Source organism: Psammomys obesus, unplaced genomic scaffold, assembly GCF_907164565.1.
Source record: "Psammomys obesus unplaced genomic scaffold, mPsaObe1.curated_primary_1811, whole genome shotgun sequence".
Classification (NCBI taxonomy): Eukaryota; Metazoa; Chordata; class Mammalia; order Rodentia; family Muridae; genus Psammomys; species Psammomys obesus.
Genome location: NW_026587556.1, coordinates 8,183,131 through 8,209,094, shown reverse-complemented (window position 1 = coordinate 8,209,094; position 25,964 = coordinate 8,183,131). Strand labels below are relative to the sequence as shown.

Genomic DNA, 25,964 nt, shown 5'->3' with positions numbered 1-25,964 from the left:
TATATATATATATATATATATATATATATATATATATATATATATATGTAATAATCAATGCTATCAATTTGAGTTGGGAACATGGGAAATGTTGGAGGGAGGGGCCATAGGCGAGGCTGGAGGGAGGAAAGGAGAGGGCTAAATGTTGTAATTATATTTTACTTAAAATGTATTTAAAAATCTACTTGAAGAAGTATAGAATTTGGAGGAGCGTGGTGACGGGTGGCCTAGACAACCTGGGAAGGGATCACAGAGCACCATTATTTGTGCCTGTGCTTAGAGCATTGGCTTGTCTGCTTTGCATCTCCACCCTTCTGCTCAGTGTCATGGGCTTTATGTAGTTAGGCTTTGTTCTGGGGCCTGGGATCAATATAGTACAAAAGCACAGATGGAGAAGAAGCTGTCTGACATCCAGAAATGGGAACTGGATGAGAACATTTCAGAATCAAATCATTTCTTCCAAATCTAAATCATCGTCTTTTACCTCCCTGTTATTGGCCACACTCATCACAAAATCAATGATATCTTTAATTATAACATTGGTCAAGAATATCAGTTGTAGTTTTCCTTGTTCTGTGTTCGTGTGTGTGCATGTATGCATGGATATACATACTCACGTGTGTTTGTGGAGGCCAGAGTTGAGACATTAGCTCTCCACTTTGGTTTTTGAAACAGGTTATATCTCTCACTGAACCTGGAGCTCACTGCTTGGCTAAACTATCCAGCTAGAAAGTTCCTATAATTCTACAGTCTCTGTCTCCCAGTGCTGGGATTATGTCACCATGCTTGACATTTTATGTGGGTCCTGGGGATCTGAACTCAGGACCACATACTTGTACAGCAAGCTTGCCACACACTGAGCCTCAGCCTCTCTCCTTCATTTAAAGTGGCCAAACAGTTAAGGTGGGTAAACAGGTCACAACTTAACAGCATGCCACCAAGCGAAAGCCATACGTTTTCACTGAGCCTACCAATAAAATTTGAGGGTGGTGGTGACATGAAGTCCACACAAGCAATAGACACCTCTAGAAGGGATTCACTAGCTGAATACATTTCTCCCACTCCACATTTTCAATGGGCAATATTAAAGTTTTCTTAACTTGCTTTAAAAATTCTGTTTAAATATTTACTGAGTCTTAATTTATGTGTATGAACATTTTGTTTGTATGCATGTAGGGACATTGACTGTGTGCTTGATTTCTGTGGAGGCCAGAGGATGGTGATAGAGTGCCTGGAACTGAGTCAAGAATGGCCACAAACCACTATGTGGGTACTATAAAACGTACCCAAGTCCTCTGCAAGAACAGCAAATACTGTTGACTAATGGACCATCTCTTCAGCCTTAGTTTTTAAGAAATAGACTTAAGGTGTATTTTCTGTTTCTATTGTACCCTAAATTTAGTTTTTTATTTATTAATTATTATTTTTGTTAATATTTATTAATGATATATTAATAAATTGTTGAGTTGACAGATTACCTATGTGTTCCTCCTTAAGGCATCCATAGGAACCAATAACACTTACCATAGCCTTCGTTTATGTAGTACACAGTCCAGGAAACAGCATTTTGGCAAGGTGGAAATTGATTTTCTATTTGTGTATATTCTGTGAATGCTGTAATGAACACTAAACTTTTGGGGGATATCTTTTCTATATATACATTCATGGGCATTTTGCAATCCATGAGCTTACTGAATGTTGACATTTATCCCTGTTTGTAGTGTGGGTCTTTGGAACAACCATATCCACTGGAAACAGTGAAAATCATAAAGCCAGTACAGCTGTTTGACACAGTTCCAGCAAAGCTGAGCTGAATGCTATGATCACTGTCATTCTGTCTCTCAATTTTAGGTTTTGGTCTCTGCATGTTGCATTCTTGGCAACTTTCTGCAATATGATCCATTTCATGTCTTTTCCCAAGATAATTATGTCTAAGTCTTATTAGGAAAATCCTAAACTTACTTTCACTTCTGCTTTTTAGGAAAATAACTTTATCTGGTCCTATTTGGAAGTCTTCCTTATGCTCTGGAAATCATGAGAAGCATAGATGAGGCCATGACTCCAGGAATCTTCTCAGGGTATGTAAACTCAGACAGTATAATTAGAACAATACCTTGTTGTAATTGTAATTAGAACAATTGACCAACACTGACTGGCCAGAAGTGGTAACAGATTCAAAACATCTTTTTTGAAATTCATTTAGAGCTCTTGGAAAATGTGATTTAAAGATAGGGGATAATAGGTAATACAGGGTACACCCTGAAGGAATAGAACTCAGTAAATAAGATAAATTGACTAAAATAGCCTTTCCAACTTTATAACATACATGATAAAATGATACAGTAAAAAGGAGTTAGGTATTAGTATTTTTTTATTCATAAAAAGAACAGTTCAGATATTTTCTATTTGTCTGGAGTGCTTTAACACTGAAAATACTGCCAGACTAAAAGCAGGCTGTCATATAATAAATGTGTTTGATTTGGTGGAGACATTCTTTAGATTTTTTTGAATCGGAGTTATAGGGCTAATAATATAAATAAAATCTGCTCTTTTGTACTTTCTAATTGTGACTGAACTTGTGACCCTGGACATTTGATGAAAAATCAAACACATGTCCAGAGACAAAATGATATAATCTATACTCCTTGGATAATCATTAGTCTGTCTTTGTTCTGTAAAACCCGTATAGATAAAAAGGCAACTTGACTGCTAGTGGTCAGAACTGCAAGAGACCCCTCACCACTGTGCCTGACTCACTCCTCTCTCATGAACTCCTTATCTCCTTTTGGGCCACCTTGTCAATGGCCAGGACTAGCCCCGGCAGTTGTTCCTCATGGCTGTCTGCCTCAGGGTAAGAAAAAGTATCTGAGCTATCAGGTGGATCTCCAACCCAGCACAAAAGGTATCTTTAAGGTCCTCATAGCTTCAAGGCCTGCATAGACTGGATTTTGAAGATATATTTGAAAAGAATCAACCGTTATAGAGTCACAGGTCTAAAATATATACCATTGGTTCAATATTGGGCCATCACCAACTTATGGTGTACCAACTTATGAGAGTTAAACCAAAAGGGTTCAATTCATATATGGCAGGCAAGCATTGGAGCTACAGACATCCATTTGGATTTGGGTTATGAAATGCACCCCCCCACACTTGTAATTATGCTCTTGGCCGCCTAGTTCTATTACTGCACATATTATGTATAAGCACTCCTATACAAGCAATGCACCTAAACTACAGACTCTCCTTAAATTCCCATATGCATCAGGCTAAATGTGTTTCCATTTCTGAGCAATGATATGCCCCGGTCCCCGGTAATAACCCAATTAGATAGCTACTACTCAAATGAATTCCAAACATATCTGGGTATAAAGAATAAAAGGGCCAATCTGGCTTTTTTTTCTGCATATGTAGTAAGCCAAAACTGTGTCCTCTTTCAGGGACCATCTCAAGCCTATGCATAATTGGTCATGCTTAGGATGATTAAGATTAGATGCGTTATGGAAAAGCACATGCATAGCAGAGAAATGATGATGCAACCTAATCTTTCAATAAAATCAAGAACCACTCAAACTGTGCCCCTTAGTAGCCAGCCCACCTTCTTGAGCACTATAGGAGGAAGCATAATTGAGGCCCTTGAGCATATTCCCTAGTGTGGCCTGCTGACAATCTTGTCAGAATATCTCTCTTTAATCCACACTTTCACTTTGCTCCAAATAATTTTTTTTTCCTTGTTGTTACAGGTCTGTATGAGACCTCACTTTCAATTGTTTTGGATAAAGGGCCAAGAATCTGGAAATATTCTGTTCAAACCTGACTGCCAGTAACGCACAGATATGACCAACAAAGTTATCTTTACATTTATCTCAGTCAATTTGATCCCAAATTACAGGACACTTCTTGCTGTCTCAGGAAGAACACAAAAATAGGGTTGATTATTTACACATTTTGCAGCTTCTCCACTGACAAAAGGAAAATGCATCAGAAACGACAAAGGCACAGTTTTGGCAGAGCTGCTGCTATGGTTACATAGCAGTTTCCCTAATCTATAAGTTCAGTTCTTTGGTATAGTCTCAAACAAAACAAAACAAATCAAATCAAAACAAAACAACAACAAAACACCAATAATATCAGGGAATTGAGTTCTACTATGTAAGTAGAAAAGGCTTTTTGATCCTGGGAACCATGGCCAATGGAGATCCAGGCCAGCAGAGGCCTGGACAGGAAGCGATACAAAGGGCCATGGAAGAAGCTTGAAGGAGGCAGCAGAATGAATGGAGGGGGCAGGGAGTGGTGCTCACCACTGCCTCCTGCTTTGGCTCCTCCATCTCTAGTCCAAGGTCCAGCCCAGCAGCAGGTGCAGCAGCCGTGGCAGGAGGCTCCTCTGCTTGGGGCTCTGTGGATAGAGCCTGTTCATTTTCAGCCTTGAGTTATTCAGAGGTAAGAAGAAAAGAAGATTCAACATGTCAATACGTAAACTTACAGAACACTGGACAATCCATGATCTCATCATCATCATTCACAACAGGTGGCTAGTCCCACTAAATCCATTCTAGGAAATAAAAATCTCTCATCTGGTGTCATGAGCAGAACTGAAGCATCAAGGAGTGGAATTGTGTAAGCTCCTCTGAACAGGCTCGAGAACTGTTTCCCTCAAAGTCGGGCAAAGACCTACCACTGCATTCACCTGTAACAGTTTGTCTTCATGTTGCTATGGTCTGTATAAAAGAACCTAAAATGATTCTTCTGTTGTGTGGAAAGAGACAGAGACAGAGACAGAGACAGACAGACAGACAGACACACATAGAGGGTGAGAGAGAGAGAGAAAGAAAAAGAGAGAGGAGAGAGTCAGAGAAAATATCTCTAGAAGTTCCAACATTTGCCAGGTGGAAGGAGTCACGAAGAATTTGTAGGGCACATAGTTCTGTGATCTTTCAGTGTATAAATATATATTACACTAAAAATGGAGAAATCATTCCAGTGTGCAAATTACAAGATATTTATTTAATGCGGTGGATCATTTTCAAAGCTGGAAGAGCAGACTACTTCATAAAATACCTGGCTACTTCACAAACTACAGAATCTTTGTTGTTTTTTTGAGGTTCTGGTTCAGTCCATTTTTCTCTATCATCAAAAAAATCTGTAGCAATCCATTTATTTAATAAATGAACTAGTTACTTAAGGAATCATAGGTTAGTCTTCTCCATGGTCTCAGTTAGACCCTTCACACTATGGGGGCAAGGTGAGATACTGTTGTCCTCATGAGTTAAGCTCCAATACCTGTTATATGCTCTAGCATCTCTTAGCTCAAAACCTTTTTCTTTTCCTGTATACTTCATTAATTCAGCACACAATGAATTTCACAGAAAAATAATGGAGAAACTGTTCTAAAGTGAGCCACTTAGTGCAGAAGAAACAGAAAAACTACTTCTCATAGCCTCCACCAAAGAGCTCACTCACTGTGGCATGTACCATGACCATACAACTGGTAATTTCAAAGGGCATAATAAAATTAAAAGACACTTTGGCAGACAAGTGTGCAATGATTTAAACTTTTTCAGGGTTTTACAACCTTTAAGATGCTCTTTTCTGGCCAGATGAGTCTGTGCTATGGAGGACATCTGAAGCTGATGAGGAGCCAAGAGTAGGTTTGATACCAAACTCATATGAAAATATTTTTTTTTAAAAAAATCAAGAATTTTAAAAATGCAATGATACCTGAAAATACGTAACAATGTTCAGATTCTTGGCTTCGATTTCTAGAAATCTGGGGAAATTCTAAAGTTTTGTTTAAGTAAGAATAATGAGGGTGGTGTTATTCAATTGTCTAACTGTATCTCCTTGTTAAAATAAAAAAGTGCAAGTATAGAATGGAAGGAAACAGACATTGGGTTGGAGTTTTCTCACATGGTACACATGCTCACTGAGTTCTAATAACCGTGGCTGTGACTTAAGTTCTAGGGGCCAAAATGCAACTCAGTAATAAGAAGTAAGTATGAAACATGCTCTGCATAAACTCCACTACTGAAATTCAACTTATAGGTCACTCTTCTATTCATTCTGAGATAATATAGATATCTTCCTACAATATACCAACAAAATCCAGCTTTTAAAGCACCATCTTGTGGAAAACTCTCAAATCCTATCATGTGAATTGGACTCTGCTTCAGCTGTGTTTATTGTTATTCCTACAAGGTAGGAACATATTGACAGATATTGTTAATGGACTGATAACATGCTATGTCTATTTTGGGGCACTAGAAATAATTCTTTCTTGAGAATAAAAATTCCTCAGAATAAAGCTGGCTGTGTAGTCTTGTAGCACATATCCTGAAAACCCTCAGTAATGAGATTAAGCTAGGTCAGGCAGAGGCAGAGATGGACCGGGAGAGTTGAGAGTCTATTCATAAGCCAACATGGCACATGCCTTCTAGCACTGCTTCTTCAGGCTTATAAGAGCTATTTAATACAAACTGAAAAGGGCAACTAAGAACAAGGTCTGAAGGCTCAAAATGATTTCAACCGGTCCATAGTGATGTTCTGTGGTCCATGAGACAGCAACAAGGAGATGTACGCTGAATACCCCCTTTGCTTCAGTCCCCTTTGCTCGACATAGTCAAGGGATCCAGTGTGGGAGCTTTGCTGCTCCTGAGATAGATGCTACACAGCAAAAACTTACTGATAGTTCTAGATTACAGTCACAGCGCGTGGTGGTTGCCTAGTTCCTTGTAGCAAGAATTTGAGTAGCATTTGCAATGCAGGGCCTGATAAGCTGAGTTCCTCAGCAGAGTTTAAGAAGTACGGTGTATGTTTGGGAGAATATATGTGGAAAGGACGGGAGGTGAAGCACAAAAGCCTACATGACCTACACAACTAACAACAGAGTGTGTAGAGAGACTCGAGGTACTGAGAGACCATGGCTCTGAGCTTGGACTTTCTGGATGGACATAGTAGATATGAATTTAATCATGACCAATAGTCATTCTTTTATTCCTGCATTTCTGAGTTTCCCCTAACTGTTCAAAATCGGTAACTATAAACCTCACCATTCAAGTTAAATCATCAAGGCCGAGAATGCCCAATAAAGACTGGACATAAAGACTACGTTTATTTGGTTTTGTGATTAATACTATATACTTGAAAACCCACAGAGATTTTTGTCTTCTACTTGATGGTACAAATGATAATTCACTGAGAAGATAGCAGAATATTACCAAAATTAAATTTTCACAAATTTCTGAGCCTTCTTAAAACTGAAAAAGTATAGAAAGAAAAAAATTATTCTCTGTGGGTTCAATTCCAAAATTACAATGTGAAAGCTGTTACCTAATATAATTACATAGTATTTCTATAGAAAACCCATAGGAATGCTAGCATCCTCTTCAGTCCTCAGCAAGTGCAAGCCCTCTGTCCTGCAGCAGCGTAAACACACAGTGACATCTCTCAAGGACGCTGCAATCAGCCTGATTAGTAAGTTGATGAAAGGCTTCCCATGATAATGGCAACTTCCACCTTCTAAGAATCTCCTCTGTCCCCACTCATTCCATGAGGTTACTCTCTTCATCAGCTGGCCCGTAAATGTTTCTCTCTAGATCTTAACAAAATGAAGGGCTGAAATAAAAAATTGGTAGCTCCAAGCTCAAGGCAAAAGGCAACGGTATGTTAGTTGAAGCATACGTTCTTGAGGCAAGTTCATTTTCAACCCTGTAGCTTACGTCATAGTCACATAGAGACCTGTGACCTTGACGGAGTCATTGAGTTCCACCGAGGGCCATGATTAATTACCACAAGAGGCTGGCTCCTGCTGGTGTCACTGCGCCAGGAGTAAACAAGCTCAGAGTCAGATTTTACATATGATTTGTTTCTCTGAAAAGGAGTGGCAGAAATCGTGTTCTCTAGGCGAAAGCTCCACATGAGCTCGCAGGACCAGCTAAATGGAACATCCCGTGATAGCTAACAACTGTCCCCAAACATGGCCACATCAACTTACCAAACCACCTACCATATTCTGATCTGCCTGCATGGTAAATAAAGAAGTGTCCTGGGGCTGAAGAGAGGAAGAAAATGGGGCATATAAAAAAGCTATCCAAATTAGTAACCGTCACTTGTATCAATAAGTGCATTTTAAATGTTTTTGAAAGTCACATTTTAAATCATTAGAAGAATAGCAAGCAAGTGTTAAGGTGAACTAGTCTAAACATAAGTCTGTGCTAGCGGAACACACCCAGGAATCACTGCTTTCTTGGAGAGAGCCAGAGTGTGGTTTTGAATCTTCAGATGGCTCTTTTCTGGAGAATCATTAAAGATATGGCTGTATATGATGTAGCTCACTATAACATTTTAGAAGGAGCTCTTAAAAATCATCGTCTCTAAGATCCATCACCTTAGTCAAAATAACCTTCTCTTTTGTTTTCCCACAGCTGAGTCTAGAGGATCTTTCAGATTGGAAGCACTTCTAATGACTAGTAGAAAATTGGCACAGCATTATGGAGCACTTAATGTTCTGAGTTGCTGGGTAAGGGCACAGCACAGACAGCTCACTTCATTACAGTAATGCCACAGACAGTGCTGTCTCCATTGCTCAAGTTGTAAGTAGTGAGATCAAATTTGTGCTGACGCTCTTAACCATTTTGATGGATTCGTGGCACAAAACCCACACAGAAAGGAAACACATCATCATCAGCAGGTTGCTCCTATAAGAAAACAGATTCTGATTTTTATTTGGTCCCTCTCCAATAATGCTTGCATTTCCAGGGAAACTGTCATCAATCTATAGTAGAGACAGACAGCAGGTGACTGGAATTTCAGTAAATCCTCTCTAAATTGCCACATACAACCTTTTGGATGGTGTGATGGACATGTAGCCCATTCATGCTGTCATATTCTAAGTTGTATAATGCCTTTTGTTTGTTTGAGACAGAGTGCCACGGAATATAGACCTGCCTCAAACTCCCCATGTAGTCAAGATTGGCATTGAACTCCTGATCTCCTGCTTCTGCCTCTCAAGTGCTAAATTTACAGGAATGTACCACATTATTTTTTTGCTACTTAAAAATATATTAAAAAGAAAACAGATTCTCCTTACCTGTGTAAAGCCATTAAATGAACCCCCAGAAGCCTAAAAGAAATGGAAAACGGATGTGATTTGTTTTTCTCAACACTTTCGTAGGATAAGTGATTGTCAATTAGACAAGCTGGAGAGTAATGACTACCACACACAAATTTAAAAATAATACAACAGGTTGCTTTGCTTGAAAGTGCTTAGGAACTACGAAAGCCATGCTGTATTATTATAAATAGGCTGACAAAAAAAATATATAAACCTTTACAATTGTCCCTGGCATGTAGTTCAGTGTTCACCAACACTGACCTTCTCAATAATGAGAAGACAATTCTAGGCAAGAACCATGGGAGCTAATATTTATTTTCAGTCATTGATATACATCACTTTAATGAATGAGCAACTAAGATTTTTTGGTTCAGTGAGCCTGGGTAGAAACATTTTATTTGCTTTTATTGGAGTGGAGCCATGTTAGGAACAGTCAGTCTGTGTTGCTCATGGTTTAACACATTTTAGTATCTGAACAGAGAGAGGTTGGGAGGGTAAAGGAGGGAGAGGAAGGAAGGGAGGGAGGAAGGAGAGAGAGAATTACTCAGAAAGTAGGATGGTAAGAAAGACTCCACTAATTCTGAGTACAATCATAACATAGATTTCTTTTTTTTTTTTTTTTTTTTTTGTCAACCTGTTTGTGTTTGGTTTACGTAGGTTTCAAGAGGTATGTCTGTCAAGGAAATCAATGACGGAGAATGAAGTTGGTGAGAGACGTAAGGAAAACACAACCTAAGGAAGTCTGGCTAGTCTACGCCACATTCTAGGGTAAGTACCTCATCTTCATCAGCCTCTATTTCTCGGTACAACAATCCATATCTCTGGTTAGCAATTTCATCTTCAGATAAATCTGAGTTGTTGATGTCATTGTCTTGGGGACTATCAGGACTCTCCATGCTAGCGTTCCAGGAGGCTCCCTGAACCAATGGTCTAGTTGTCTCCTGGCTTTGATCTGAGCTGCTAGCACTGGCATGTTTCCCACATATATCTGCTGGCAAGTCCTCCTCCAGTCCTTTCTTACTTTCTACTAAATGTAAACCTTCCATATCTCTGATAGGCCAGTGGCTATTAGATTCATGCCATTTGGCAAATCTGCTTGCTTGGCCATCTGGAATACCAGAGACTCCCATTATATCCACACTATTTATTCCTGAATTCCAGTCTGGCTGCCAGATTTGACCTGGATCTGTTCCCCAAGAATCTGTCATTTTAGTCCTTGGCAATTTAATGTCATGACTAGAGTTTTTAGGCACTGTACTTGCAAAACCCTCTGCTGATGAATCTTCTCCCTCATATGAACATTGCCCTTTTCTGTTTGTAAGAGTTTCCAGGGAACACTTAGGGTCAGTCTTCGACTCCACTGCCACTGCACATTTGATTGACAAAGCAACAGTCTCACTCTTATCTCTGTCAGCTCCATGAGCATTGACTGCAATGCCACAGTGAGTTTCTTCTGCACCTGCACGTTCCTGTGCTAGATGAAGTTTTGTGGAATGGTTGTGAGGGCCTACTGAATGTTTCCCTATCTCTTTTTTTGTTAAATCCCATTCCCCAGTGCTTGAATCTTTACTAGTAGACAGAGGATCAGTCTGAATAAGCAGATTACAGATCTCTGTGTCATTGGCCGGTATAGCTCCAGAGCCTTCTACATTTTTATGATGACTGATTGTTACTTGAATCCCATCAGCTAACTCTTGGAGTCTGTTGCCAAAATTATCTGCCATATACACTCTTTCCATGTCTTTTTCTAGTAGATCAGCTTTCTCAAAATATTTCTCATAGGTTTTTAGTCTTCCCTTACACTTCACCCTTAGATCTTTCCTACTTCCCACTTTACTGCTTTCAAAGATCCCCTGGCTTTGTTCTGCTGATTTTTTGAGATGATTTAGTGTTCTATTTCCTAGGCTGTCACATACTTTCTCCTCAGATCCCTCAGTGTCTTCTATTTCCTTGATACCAATAGCTCCAGTGTCTACCCTTTGATATGTCTCTACACATCCCAACACAGGATCTTCTACCTTCAGCTTCTGTGTTATTTCTCCATCTGATATTTTAGCTTCTTCATGACCTTCTTTGAGCAGGTCAGCTTTTCCCAAGGTTGGCATCTCTGAGTCAAGTAATGCATATGACCGGTCCATCTCCATGCATGCAGTAATTGCAACTCCAGCCTCCAGTTCAGGCTGTGAGGACAGCTGCTCATTTCTAGCTGGAGGGGCTGGCCACAGGGCTTCCACACCCTCTTCAGCTACAGTAGAACAGTCAGCAGAAGAAAACATTCCAGCGGATAATCTCATGTCTTGCTCTGCTTCAGAAAGACAGACAATGTCTTCTTGAGACCCACTAGGGGTCATCTCCTGGTTGACACTGTCTGTCCTAGCATGAGGGCCCCAAATAAATGCACCTATATCAGTTTCAGATCTTTGAATCTCTTCAGCCAAACCACTGTCAGGAGTTTCCTCCATGATGAGGTTACACATAGAAAGACTTTTTGAAGAGTCAGTCTTTAAAGTATGTAGAAAAGCATAAGGGGAAAAAAAAGATGAAATAGACCATGAGATATTTGATGAGAAACATACAGCTCTTCAGTAATGTAGTACCAGTGAAATAAAATCAGAAAGTACTTGAGTTTATTTGCTTAAGATCAAGTCTGAGACTAGCAATGTCATGGGCAAAAGTCATTCTACAAACAATACTACAAGTATAATGATATTAAATATCATTAAAATCCAGAATCTTATGAAAAATCAACCTACCGGTTGTACCAAATCAGTGCTTGTCTGTAAGGTGAGGAGAGAAAAGAATAAAGAATAAGAATACATTTCACTGCAATGTTAAAGCTATCTAGAGACAACATACTTCTGAATGCTGTGGCTTTTACTTAATTAAATTTTACAACTTGTTTTGTTATAGGAATAATTTTGTTCTATAATTTATTTAAGACAATTGTGGAAGAGGCATAAGTGAAACACAAAGAGCCTGTGTCATTTTCTAGTATCAGTGAGGATATTTCCCGATTGGTTCACAGGAAATCATAAAATAAAAATGTTTATCCAAATGAATATATGAGTCTGAGAATAGCAAGATGCTACCAAGCATAGAAGTCAAGAAATTATTCCAATGTCATATGCTCTGTAAGAGCATCAAAATAAAATCTGTCCAAACCCATTCTTCACTAGGGTCTATCTTTGATGTATGTCCTGGATGAAGAATGAATTCATATTGGCCAAACTGACTACCTTGAGTATTGACTACTTCTTGTTAGTCTTCCCTCAACCTGGAAGCCATTTTCTGTCCACAAGAAAAATATCCTGTAAAGTAGACTGGACAAAGATTCATGGATAGTATATCATATATTTTTTTTATGACAACTATTCCTAGCAAGTCTGTTCTCTGAAGCAATAAAAAGCTCCTTATACAAGGTATCTTTTCCCTCACCATACTCCTTTTAGAGAGGAAAGAAAAGGTGTTACAGTTATAATTAAAGCTGCAAAATTCTGGGATAACTAAGATTAGTATTATTCCCACAATCAGCAATAAAAGTAACACAACTTTGAGGTTAGAATTCTGGTGCCCTGTATCAACTCACTCTCCCTCTTTTGTAAAAACAAAAGTAAAACTAATTCAATGTGAAAGGTACTGACTTAGTGATGGTAACTTTAACAAAAACTATTAGCTATGCTCTTGGTCTCTTTCAAAGATCCTAAAAATTAGCATATAAATTCTAGGGAACTTTTTTAAGATTAAGATACTCCCTAAGGAATGATTGAAATCACATTGGGTTCACCAGTCTCCTAATTTTCAAATGCAGAAAGCTATGCTCATCTCTCTCTCCTGAGCCTAAATTCTGAAAGTACTCAACCTTGCACATCAGGCTGGCTTTCTAAAAACAATGCTGTAATCATAGCTACCTTTCCTTGATACATACCACATACTGGAATAAATGCCAGGCACATATCTTATTAAACCCTCAAATAATCCTCTGAGGTAGATGTCATTACCATCCTTTGTATAGATGAGAAAAGCTGAGGCTTAGAGAATTTTAGAAATTGATCAAATTTACAAGATTATAAGTATTAGGGTCTGAACTCAAATCCATGGCTGCCTAGTTCAAATTTTCCAAACGTTTCAACGAAACTTAATTGAATATAACGATAAAAATAGTTCCCATTGCCTCCCATTTTCTCATCCACATTCCGCGTTTTGATTCTACTTCTCTAGTAGGTTTTTCAGATTGAGAAACACTGAACACTTTCAGGTATTTTTCTGGGGGAACACCTTATCATTTAATATATGAGTTTTATTTCTCTCACAAATGAAACAGTATGCTGAGGCTTCCGATGTTTTATGGATCAAAACATGTAAAGTAAGTTCTCAGATGCCTTACCGTCCACAAGTCCCAGGGCAACGTCTAAAAGCAAACAAAGAAAAGCACCATGAGTAAAAGTCCATACAGTTAGTGATAAGTATAAAGAGGCTAAGGATGATGGTGACACCATGAACCCTGTATGCATCTAGAGCATCACTCTTCCATAGCCTCACTTTTGGAAACAGAAACACTCCACTTCTGTTACAGACTTTGGTGGACACTCGTCACATGTGGCTGTTATGAACTTGAAATGTGCTACTCTAACAGAACCAATATTTAAATTTTATATGATTTTTGAGTTTAGCCACATGTGAATACTCCGAGAACAGCAGGAATATGACCAATCTGCCTTTTGCTCTTTAGAGGAACTTGTTTGGTGCTGAGTGTGATGTACAATGACTGCGTTTCTTCAATCTACAAACATCATTAAAGAAAAAAAATGTTCTCCAATATTATCATATATTGAGGAAATAGAGACTTTAATTTTTAAGTAATGTGTTTTTCTCTCCCTAATACTTCAAGAATATATATTATGACCACTTTGATAGCAAACAGACTCTTAAAATGCCATTGTCCAATATGCTGGGTTAGGGATCAAACAGATTAATTGACAATCTTGCACATTAGGAAGTACCCATTAAAACCTATTGATGGCATGCCTTACATGCACTTACGACTGATACTTTCATTATAAAGCTTGCCAAACCACGAAGGAATCCGGATAGTTAGAGCAATTTACATTGAGGGTGAGGACAATGGAAGAGACCTTCCTTTCTTTCTGAGACAGAAAATTGCTACTAAAGCCACATTGCTTTATACTTATGCCTCTGTGACTCTGGATGCATTTACCCACTTGTTTTGACTCACTAAAGGTAAACAGAAAGCTAGGAAGACATTTATTGTAAATGAGTTTCTAGGCAGCTGCCATCTACAGAACCTGTGCCATAGAAAGCCAGGTCCTACAGTGTGAACTGATGTTTCTTATACAGTCTGGCCTTCTATGCAGCTTTGGTTAGCACCAATCAGAGAAGAGGGAAGACAGGAGACAAAGGCTCCTTTGAAAACCACACTTATTTGTATCTGCGGATGCCTCTGTTTCTGATACACATTTTCTGACTATCCTGATGTTTTCTCTATATCCCTTTGATAAAAACAGATAATAAAAGCGATATAACACAAGTCTCTGCAAATTTCTCCTAAGGAAGAAGCAACAGAACATATTGTGTTTAATCACTCCTTGGGAACATGAAAGGCTGTTCTAGCTTGTGTTGAGCACTACAGAGATCATGAGATAAGCTGTTCCCTGGCAGCTAGAATGTTAGCTGACAATAAGGCCATGGTGGTAGGTAAAGGAGATGGTGCTTTGAGTGAAAGGGAAAGAACATCTCAGAACGTAATAGATTCGTGTGGTCACTTTCAACCTGACTTGCTCTTTAGAAGGGTGATCCAAATATGTAGACTTCAGGGCCACTCCTTTAGTTAAGCCACCAGATAAGCCAGAATCACTTTCTCCTTGGCAGGAAGGAAGACCACAGAGACACAGAGCCTGTCCTAATTGTGGTAATTTACACACATCGTGAATCTCCTAGAAGAGATTAGAGACAGCCTCCTAACTAAGAGATCATCTTTATTTACAAAGCACCTGTAAGGCTGGTTGTATTTGATTGCTAGATTATTACTTTAGATTATTACTTCTCTCATTTAAAACAAGTAGACCTTCAGAAGCCAAGTCAGCCCAGCAAAGCATAGATTAGCAAGAAAACTGTCTGCGCCAAGCAGTTTGCATTTCTCAGGAGTTAGCTATGACTCAAGTCATCAAGACTGAATTTTGTAATACATTTTAGTGTTAATTTGTAGTATATTCTAAAATATGCTAGAATATCTTGGATATTCTGAGAGTCAAACGTGTCCCTGCTGCCCCTAGGACACACAATGTCAATACTGCTGATTTGTATTTTGTTTTGAGACACTGAAACGCAGCTTGGCTGCTGACTTTCAATCCTCCTATTGCTTCTTCCTGAGCAGTGAGTGGGATTAAAGATCTCTACCACCACAGTTTATTGTTTCATCACATTTTGTGTAGACCTCCTTCCATTAAAACAGACAATAATACAGTAATTACTCCAAAAGCATCAACATCCACAGATGTACACAGCCAATGCAGGCATCCCTCTAACAGAGAATCTTATCACATTAACAGCCGGAAGAGGAGAGAGTGAGGAAGCGATTAGCAAGAATAAGCACAAGAAAAAAAAAGCATTCCACATCCACCCGTGATCAGCAGCCAGGACACAGTTCTGCAAGATGGCCACAAGTGTGGCTTCCAGTGCAGAAGCATCCAGAATGCAAACATGTTTCTGTGCAATGTGGTCTGATGGTTACTCAAACACACCCTGACTTGCAAAATATGAGGAAAAAAGTAGGGAAAACAGCAAACCACAAGAGCTTTATTTAGGAAAATCATAAGGTGTATTATCAGAGTGTGCACTCCTCTGAGGGCAAGGAAGGCACTGATAACTACTCTGTGAGATGCGAGTCTCAGGCAAACAGCTCTGTGGCAAGAGAAAGCTAATGGCATAGAGAAGAGTAAAATATTTGGTACCAATAAAGTTTCATCTCTATACTTTACAAATAGGAAATATTTGTCCACCAGAAAGAAAGGTGGATAATCATCAGTTGAAAGGCACAGGGATCACCAGTTAACTAACGAAGCATAATTGCTAAGCTTTGTCATTCCTAAACATCCCACACTCACTTTATACCTGAGACATGGGTGAGTGTGTCGCCGCAGTGGAACCTGCAGGAGCCACCTCGGGCTTGAAAGGGTCAAAGTCCAGATCCAGCAAAGTCTCCTCCTTCTTCACCTCCAGGACTTCGTTCTGTTAAGACAGATGGATAGGAGTTCATGGAACGGGCCAGGTGGAATGCATCTTTGATGCCCGGGCTATGTCAGCACTTCATCCAATGCAGTGAGAAAGTCTGGCCACATGTAACCCATCTCCCTGGACCATCCCCCAGGCTAGATTTCCCACGGAGGAGAGGTATTGGAAGGACACACTGCTAAAAAAAAGTAATCTCCTTTTTGGTTATCTCAAAGTATGGAAATCAGAAAATTGCACAGGTCAAAACAATGGCACATGACTATAAAAAATACAAAAATGTACTGAGATTTGAACCAGTTGGTTTTAACCCATTGCAGTGGTGCCCATCTATGATGTTAAAACCTAGACTGCTGCCCATCTCGTCTCCCTCATCCTCCCCATGGTTCCCATGAGAAGACTGAAGACGAGCGTGTCCCAGACGACCAAGGGTCTGAACCCTTGGTCCCCGCCGGCTGGCACTCTTTCGGAAGATGATGGGAACTTTATGTGGAAGTGTCCGAAGGAAGTTTTGACATTTTCTTGCCTGCTCCCTTCCTATCCTCTCTTCTTCCAAACTGTGGACTCAAGGTGACCAGCCACCTTGAGCTCCCGCTGCCATTCCCTCTCTATTGTGAGGGACTGAGCCCCAAGAGAAAAACTGGAATGCACCCTCATTTCAGCTGCTTCTCATCAGGAATTATTACTCCATTCTTAGATTTAGTTATATGATCCACTATACCATTGTGTGTGTGTGTGTGTGTGTGTGTGTGTGTGGTTAAGAATGGTAGGTAAAAAGGAAGAAGACAGAAAGTGCTGTACCAGTGAGCATTTGCCACAACATGAGCCCCCCATCCTGCAATATTTTTAGTTGGAAAGCAGGTAAACAACTGAGAACAGAATGAAAGTCTCTTTAAGAATACTATGCGGCTATGTAAAACATCTGTTCACCTGTAGCGACAGGACACAGGAAAATAGCATGGGCTTGACGTCGGTTTAACCTGAGCTCAAGCTACAAAGTAAAGGACAGAGCTGAGACAAGGTCTCCATCAACTGTACCACAGTGACAGGAACTGGGGGCAGTTTCACACAGGCAAATAACACGGTTTTGATATTTGGTATTTTTCCATTTTGAACAGGTTTTTTTTTTTTATGTGCAAATATTGAAAGGTCAGATCAATGGGCGATGTGCTACATAAAGTTGAAGTGTTTGCAGAAAGATTTTGAAAAATGGAATTGTTTTCATTACTGGTAAAAGAAACAAACTTCAGAATACAGAAATGAAAGAACAGCTGGAAGGTTGTGACTTTAACATCCCACATTTGTTGTGTAGGAAAGCTGCCTGTGTTCCGGTCTGTGGGCCCCCTTTTTAAAGGAGTAATGCATTCTTATTATCTAGGTTAAAACTTTACACTTACTAAACTATTTTTTGAATATTTAGGGATAGATATTTTATCATATTCTTGTATGTTATTTTAAAATGTCAGGATTTTTAATTAAGTCAAACTTAAAACATATTATTTACTTCAATATGTGTGTTCCTTTTGTTATGTTTTTAATTATGCTTTCATAAATGTATTTTAAATCAAGTATATTTTGACCATAATCATCCCAACATGTTACTTCTTCTATCCCTTCATAGTACCCTTTCTTTTCATAGACAGTTTGCTTCTTCTTTTCATGTCTTTAATATTTGCCACCATAGCTTTTTTCTGTGTTAGATGTTTTATATATAATGTATGTTTATACATATTTATATATATCTATGCCCAAAATATGTCATATGTTATATGTATGCTTCAATATTAGTCTTTAGCTTTCTAGCTTTTCAGCATGATTATTCCTCATATGTTTTTAAAATTTTGTAGACATTCTTTTTCCCCCCAAAACACTTCTTTTGTTAATAATTTAAATCCTCAAACTGAATACAATGTTCTTTGTAAAGAGGGTATATATAGTTGGAAGGAAGAAGTGGCAGGAGGGTTCTAGGAGTTGAAGAGGGAATGTTGGAGATGGCTATCATTAAAATATATTATATAAATGTGTGAGAAGGAATAAATAATATATATTTTACAATTCTGACAATGCCCCATACATTTTGAAGAATGTTTGCTTACCAAAGTATCATGCTTCCAGTGTAGCAAACAAAGTAACAACAAGCAAGCTCTTTGCTTTTGTTGGACATAAATTGGTTAATAAGACCTAGAAGCCTAGTTAGGCAGCGCCAGCAAAACAGCTCTGAGCCTGTGTGATGGCTAAGTACAATTGGGAAATATCTGTCACTGTCTATTAAATCCAGAACCCTATGGTATTGTGCTAAAGCATGGAATGAAAGAATTTTACCCTCCTTCTTAACTTTTTGATTTCTTTCCACTCCTTCCCCCTTTCCCTCTTCTCCTCCTGGTCAACCTCCACTTTGTCCTCCTCCTCTTCATCTTCCTTCACTTTCTTCTCTATTCTCATTAGCCTGAATTTTTTTTTCTCGTCATTAATTATAATGCTTTCCTGAACAAATTTGAAATTCCAATCTTAGCGGATTATAGACTAGAAGCTGCTGGGTCTATTATAAAAATTATCAGCAGTCCTAAATTGTAAATCCTGTGAACTACAAAAAATGACACTAATCATCTGGCAACCGGAAACTCCTACAGCAAAAGCTCAGGGAACATTGTAGAAGGGAAGACAGAAAGACTCTAAGAGCCAGAGAATTGAGAAGACTATTACAAAACACTGTTCTCGGGACATGGCAAGTATGTTGAACCAAAACTCTCAATAGCTATGGATATCTGCACAAGACATTAGCAGTCAGCATTCCATTGAGCATGAAAAAGGGGCTCACAAAGTTTTCATCCTTAGATGAAAAGCTACAGAGAGTCAATAGCCACTGAGAAGGAGTCAGGTTTTTTTTTCAGGCAGGAGCTCCCTGGTATTGTGCTAAGCCCTGTATCTAAGCACATGCAACCAACACTAGTTATACACAGCACAGAAGAAGAGAATATGAATTTGAGTAGCGAATAGGGGAATATGGGAAAGTTGGCGGGATAGATATGACCAGTATATAAAATTCTCAAAAACAAACAAAAAATGAAGTGCACTAGACAGGTGATACTCTAAGCAGTTGGCATGTGCCAACATCAAACAATGTTCATATAGTTCAATAAAGTCTTTGACAATGGTACAATTATGTCCTTTAAAAGGTGGCAGTTCTCCAGACTGCATTTTGCTTGCATCATTTAATATAATCCCTATAAAATTAGAAGGAGAATGGTGTCATGTGTTCACTTGGGAGTAAAAGAATTGGTTGAACAAGGTCATCCATTGTTCTGGGTTCTCCAGACACACTGGAAAGAGCAGGCAGCTGTTGTCAAGTCCTCTGGATCCCAGCCTTTTTCCAGACTGCTGCTGAGACTGTATCATTCATGTCTTTGAGATAGAGGACACAAAAGTTCCCTGGGGAATGGTTTGCCGTGCAAGATTGGGACACAAGAACATGAGTGTAATCTGCCCCTTGAGACTAATGAGTCACTTTAGGGATGCTTGGATGCAAACAGAGAGAACAAAGATTAATTAATTCAGATTCTTTGAACATCATTCTTAATTTGCACAAAATGAATGCAATATAACCTTTTAGAATGTTCGTGAGTAATAAAGACAATAAGTGTGCTGTATATAGAATATATGAACAACTGAAGTTGATATCATTACTGTTAATGACACATCTGTGACTACATAAAATCATTGTAATTATATGTTCATAATAGTCATTTGACTGCCTGTAAGTGTGTATCCTGTTTCTTTAGACTTAACTTGTATCATTTTTACTCTTTTAATTCCAAGGTCATTCTTGAAGGCAGTCACATTATACAAGATTTTGATAAAGTTATGAAAACAACAAAATAAGACTGTCACAAGAATGTTGCTCATATTTACATTTCAAGTACTCAAATTTTATATGAAGAAACAGAGTATCTTTAAAAACATAAAAATACTACCTTGTAAAGTCTGCATTGAATAGCATGTGTAGCAGTGAATTATTGGAAGTTTTTGCCCTAAGACTAATATAAGCATGCCCCTTTGTCATTTCTATTCAACATTATAATGAAGATAGAAGCCAACAAAATAAAGCAAGAAAAAGAAAGCCATATTATCATAGTTAGAAGGAAGGAAGAATAAAACTGTGTTTATTCACAGAAAGTTATGATATATGCAGAAACTGAAACAAATTTCATAAAACACTGTAGGAACTAATAGTTTTCAAGGCTGCATGACACAGCATTCATATATAAAATTAGTTGTATTTACATGTAATATTAACAATCACAAACTGAAATTTTAAAGTATGATTTATAATGTACTGAAGTATCAAATACTTCAGAACACATCAAGCAAATAATGTCTAATAAGTAAATATGCAAACTATAAAAGAAGGCACAGTGAAACCAGAAAATACCTTAAGAGAGAGATACACTGAATTTATGAGTTAGAAAAATCAGAATTTAGAGCTATCACTCATTATCAACGAGTAACTATACTTAGGTTCAAAAATGTCATCCCACCACCTAAAAGGTATGTCTATCTGAAGCTTGAAAGTACCACCTTCTTTGGCAGTAGTGTATTATTAACAACCATACAATTATACTCACCTTATCCGTTCTACTGGTGGTTTCTTAGGCCAAAACTTAGTAGTACATTTAAAATATGTGCATCTTATTGTATGTTAACACATGTAGGCATGTTATTGTATAATTCAAATGCTGATTTCTGTACCCCCTATATCTGGTTGATTCTGAGACTCTCCTGTGCCAAAGTTGTATAAACACTGCTCCTCAATCGTTCCCTGATATGCCAACAAGCAGCTTACAGCCAATCACTGAACAGGAGAAGTATAGGGCTGGACTTCCTGTTACCCAGGGGAGGAGGACTTAAAAGAGAGTAGGGGAATTCAGCCACAGGCAGAGGTCCAAGTGACATCAGCAGAAAGGAGCTGGAACAAAAAAGCTACAAAGTTCCAGTATCTCTGGGATGTATGCCAGGAGAAAGACAGATGAGCTTCGAAGGTGAAGAGTAGGGTAATAAGTGCCCAGTTGGTGTGCTGTGAAGCTTACTAAAATAATATAATGGAGTCTCAGTTATTTGGGTGATAGCCAGGTTAAGAGAGAAACTGAGAAACAAGCACAATTTTATAAAAATAACTTCAACAAACACACAAAACACTGACTAATGAAAAGAACCAAGTAGGAAGAGGTACGTCTGTCATGACACACCCTCACAATGAAATCATCCTGCTGTCTATAAGGATGAGATCAAGTCAAACTGACATGAGATTGTTACTGTATTGCAGTAAAATTTTCAAAAGATTACAAACCAATAAAAATCATTAAATTTCAAAACCATATTTTGTTTCACTATTTAAAGAGAAAAATATGATATCATAAAAGAATTACTGAAAGTATTACTTCTAGGCAATTGAATTATACTTTCTAGCTTTTATTTTGTGCTTTGGTTTATTTTATAAACTTCTGTGTTAATTACGTGTCCTTTTAGCATGTGAAGTCTTCAGTCATATGAGGTACCAGGTATTGCAATGTATTTCCAAGCTAGACCCCAGAACTTTACATATGCACATACGTGCATACATATTGTTAAATCATAGCACAGTGTTTTAATGAGCCAGGCCAAATGGGGGCACTGGTATTACTTCTTCTAGACATTGTTTTCCTCTTTTGTTCTTTCAACATATTTTAAGAATGTTTACTATATGCCAAGGTTAGATGGGAAGTTTAGGTCAGAGAAGATAAAGCTTGTAGTAACAAGGCCAATTAGGAGTTATTAGGCCAATTAGAGGTTTCACTTAACAAAAGAGTTGATAATTTCTAACAATGAGAGAAGCTGTAGCATTTCATCAATACATATGAGCAAGCAGGGGCTGAGGAAATCTACCTTCAAGACTGGAAATGTATAAAGAGAGTGCTACAGATGTATTACAAATAACCCGAACTTTGGCATTGACTACAGCAACTGAGAGGATTTAAATAGTCACAATCTTAGAATGAAGCAAATTTTACCCATTAAAAAATAATGTTATAAAGTGCTTTCCCTACAGCATTTATTATAGAAATATTTAAGAGTAATATAACTCAGGTCCTTTTATGTATAAACTGACTGACCACCATCCTCTTATTGTCACGTCTGTTTCACATCCCTACACACATAGGAACCCAGCTGCGTCCTAGTAAGTTGGCACAGAATGAACTCAACATTCTAGGGAACCAATTTCCTAGTTATTGTGTTTTTGTTTTCTCAGAAGCCAGCTGAACAACTGCGAACTCCTTCTGGGATCAGTACATCATGGCATTTCTGCAGCGCCTTCGTTACGTTATGACTAAGTGTGAAAGCTGACAGTGACAGACAGGGCAAGAAAGATGGATGCTGCTTTGCTTAGAATGAGCTCCTGTGATGACTGGTGGATTGATAGAGAAATAAACTGGTTGTGTGAAGCGGCCTTAGTATGGGAAGGCGGCTGCTGGGTAAATTGCCCCCTCTGACTAACATGTCATTAAACCTATGTAACCCCATGGAACATGACAAGAAAATGTTACTGACATGTACATTTCAAGTAATTAAGCATCATGTATAGAAAAAACAAAAAACAAAAAACTTGCTCTGTCGCAAGAATCCCTAAGGAAGGCTCTGGTGGGAGATAAGAATAGATTTGAAATCAAGTCTTTGAGGTAAACTAGAAAGCGGTTTAAATCATTTTCTGAAGATAAATGAGAGAAAGAGAGGACTAGAATCCTATATGAGTCTACCTAGATGGTGTGTGTATCCATGTAATTACTTTATTTTTGTTGTACCTATTAAAATCTTAATTATATGCAAAGATTTGTTTCCCAGGGATATATATTTTAAATCTTTATTTCTTAAAATATTTTACCAAACCTGTTCCTAAAGGACAAGGTCTGGGACCATTAGAGAAGCAGCTTAAAGAAAAGTAAATTGGCGCTTTTTTGTTGTAGCATGTTTCAGAGCCTTGAGCATGCTGGCATGAGCTATAATAAATAGAAACTTGATAACGATCCTCCTAGTCTCATAGGACCCCCGACCTGAGTCCCTCTTTTCATAGCACGTGATAAAATTAGTGCTTTTTAAAGAATACGCTTTGCTATTCTATTCAAATACTAGTGTAATACTGGCATGACACAATATTATGTAAGTAACTGACCACTTTTTAAAATTGGACCTGAGTCCCACTCCAAGAGAGAGAAACCATCCTAATACCACTAAAGCAGCCAAGAACCTGAGACTAAATAGTTCATGGGCCCTATGGAGAAAACCCACTACTATTATTCTGCAAAAGGAACACAACAATTAAATGATTCCTAATGACATATTGCTATACCCATGGATCACTGACTCATCATCAGAGATGCTTTTTTCCTGCAGTAGATGGTAATTAATCCAGATCCACAAAATTTCAGCATGGAAAGGGGAGGTGTGAAGGAAGTTCCACCCCTACCTGAGGAGCTACTGGTAATGGACAGCTTCAGCTTTGGGGAGAGGGAGAGTCAGTTTTCCTTTCCACATTTTAGGGGAAGGTCACGCACCCAAGAATATATGGGCAGCATAAAGTAGAGCTGATGAGGAAGAAAAAGGAGGAGGAGGGGGTGGAAGAGGGCAAAAAGGAAGAGGGGAAGAGGAAGAGGAGAAGAAGTCATTGCCACTGAGTGAGGTGGATAGGCAAGGATGCAGATGTTGGAGGAATCAGGGAAGGGGTGAATATTATCGAAATATACAGTAGGAAATTCTCAAAGAAGTAATAAAAATTAAAACATAGTAAAGAATTTGTGCACAGGGCTGTATTTTATTGTTTAAGTTCTTGGGAGAGACTAGCAGGAAAGAGTGAGCCCATCCTATGGCAGTTTATTTTTGGGAACAAAAATTTGGGAATTCAGGGAAAGCATTTGAGTCTGACATTCCATGGTGTTCCTATAAGCAAAGGAAAAAAAAAAAGCATTTGCTACCGAAAATTCTGAGTTATGGTTAAGCTTTGGGCCATTAGAGGGCCCTGCAGGCTTAGTGGATTTTTATTCTCAGTCCCAAGGGCACGGTTGGGAAAGTGTTGCTGTTGAGGCGACTTTTCCATCAGACAGGATAGGTTTTGCTTCTTACATTTGCAGCATCTGGCCAGGATTAACACAAGTGTTTTTCTTTCCCATTAAGTGCCTGATAAAAATAGCCATCAGCAGACATAAACTATCTTCTAAATGGAGGATGACTCACTTAGCAAAAAACCGAGGCAACACTGAAAAGAGTCACTTTGCATTAATGTAGGGGGAAATCTGTACAGATGATCCTGTGCTTTCCAGGTTTCAATACTTGCAATTACTATTTCATTTTTCATCAAGAGTTGCTCTTTCCTCTACTACCCGTTCATCTGTGCACTGCCCAAAACATTATTACCCAGATTTCACAATCCATTAGCTTATAGTGTATGCGCCAACATACAGTCCTCTAAATGCAGCTAAATGATAGGCACACAACACGTAAGTGTTCAAAAATCCTACATGAGACACTTGAAATAAGACTGCTTTACACACCCTTGGCTTGGCGGGACAGCTCCATGAATAGAAGCTGTTAATTCACCTCAGCAGCCAGCTCACCATCACTGATTTGGACCATGCAGACTCCCTACTGATCAAAATGGCAGCTCTCAGAGTGAGACCTGCTGGATATGTGCTAAAGCGGCACACATGCTGCTTGCAGCAGGAAGGACAATCAGCTGAGAGAAATTTTTAAATACTATGGAAAAGGCAGCTTCTGTCTACTTGAAACAAAACTAGATTTTCCTCCCTCACTCAAAAGCCCAAAATGACAAACTGCAACCTAAATCCCATTTCACTTCTTTCCACAACTTGGTGTGAAACTTGGAAGCATTGGATTTCATACTCTGTGATCCAGCTATTGGAGCCAAGGAGCCTCTCAGGTAAAAACAAACAAACAAACAAACAAACAAAACCAGAACCCCTCTTCTTTCTCCCTTTTAAACTAAAAGAAAACAGGTTAAATGACAAGGAATTTCCCCCACCCCCAACGAACTACTATAAGTCTCTGGTGGGTACTAATTTCAAATTCAGCTGACAGACAAATGAATGTGGCACATAATCCATCATGTCACGGCAGAGAGGTTTCCATGAGGTCCTACAGAAAGCGGTACCCAGCCAGGTGAGTAGCTCTACGTGTAAGCTATGAGGCTTCCATCCTGGAGGACACCCTCTCCCTTCTAACCAACCCTGCTTCCCATCTCTTTCAACAACACCAGCAAGAGTTAATGCTCCCAGAAGTACTTAAGGACTCTCCTGACCTCTGTAATTTTCAAAAGTACCTTGGCTTTCCCTCTCCCCGCCATGAGGGTCCTTGTAGGGGAGCCAGAAAACTTCAAATAAAAACACTTAAAAAGAAAGAACACTTCAGGACCTCATCTCGACTTCAGAACTACTCTGTGTCACCTTCTTGCCACTTAAGGAGCCTCATCTTTTAGATAGGGATGTCCTCAGCTAAGTACACAGGCTTCTAGAGGACTAAAGCCCATAATTGTGTTGGAATTGAGAGGAGGCAATGGATGGACACTGGT

The 25,964-nt window shown here is 38.8% G+C and overlaps 1 protein-coding gene across 4 annotated transcripts in view; it reads right to left on the bottom strand.

The window, feature by feature from the left end:
* Positions 1-25,964, bottom strand: part of Amph (amphiphysin) — a 200,798-nt gene that overhangs the window by 25,062 nt on the left and 149,772 nt on the right. The window contains exons 12-18 of one of the 4 annotated variants that reach the window (XM_055603943.1): positions 16,238-16,354; positions 13,494-13,517; positions 11,863-11,886; positions 11,128-11,610; positions 9,086-9,118; positions 7,991-8,047; positions 4,302-4,424 (exon numbers count right to left, since the gene is read on the bottom strand). In XM_055603943.1, coding sequence (XP_055459918.1) covers positions 4,302-4,424; positions 7,991-8,047; positions 9,086-9,118; positions 11,128-11,610; positions 11,863-11,886; positions 13,494-13,517; positions 16,238-16,354 — 861 coding nt within the window. The remainder of the gene's footprint in view (positions 1-4,301; positions 4,425-7,990; positions 8,048-9,085; positions 9,119-11,127; positions 11,611-11,862; positions 11,887-13,493; positions 13,518-16,237; positions 16,355-25,964) is intronic. The other 3 variants (XM_055603944.1, XM_055603946.1, XM_055603947.1) reach the window with 3 other exon arrangements.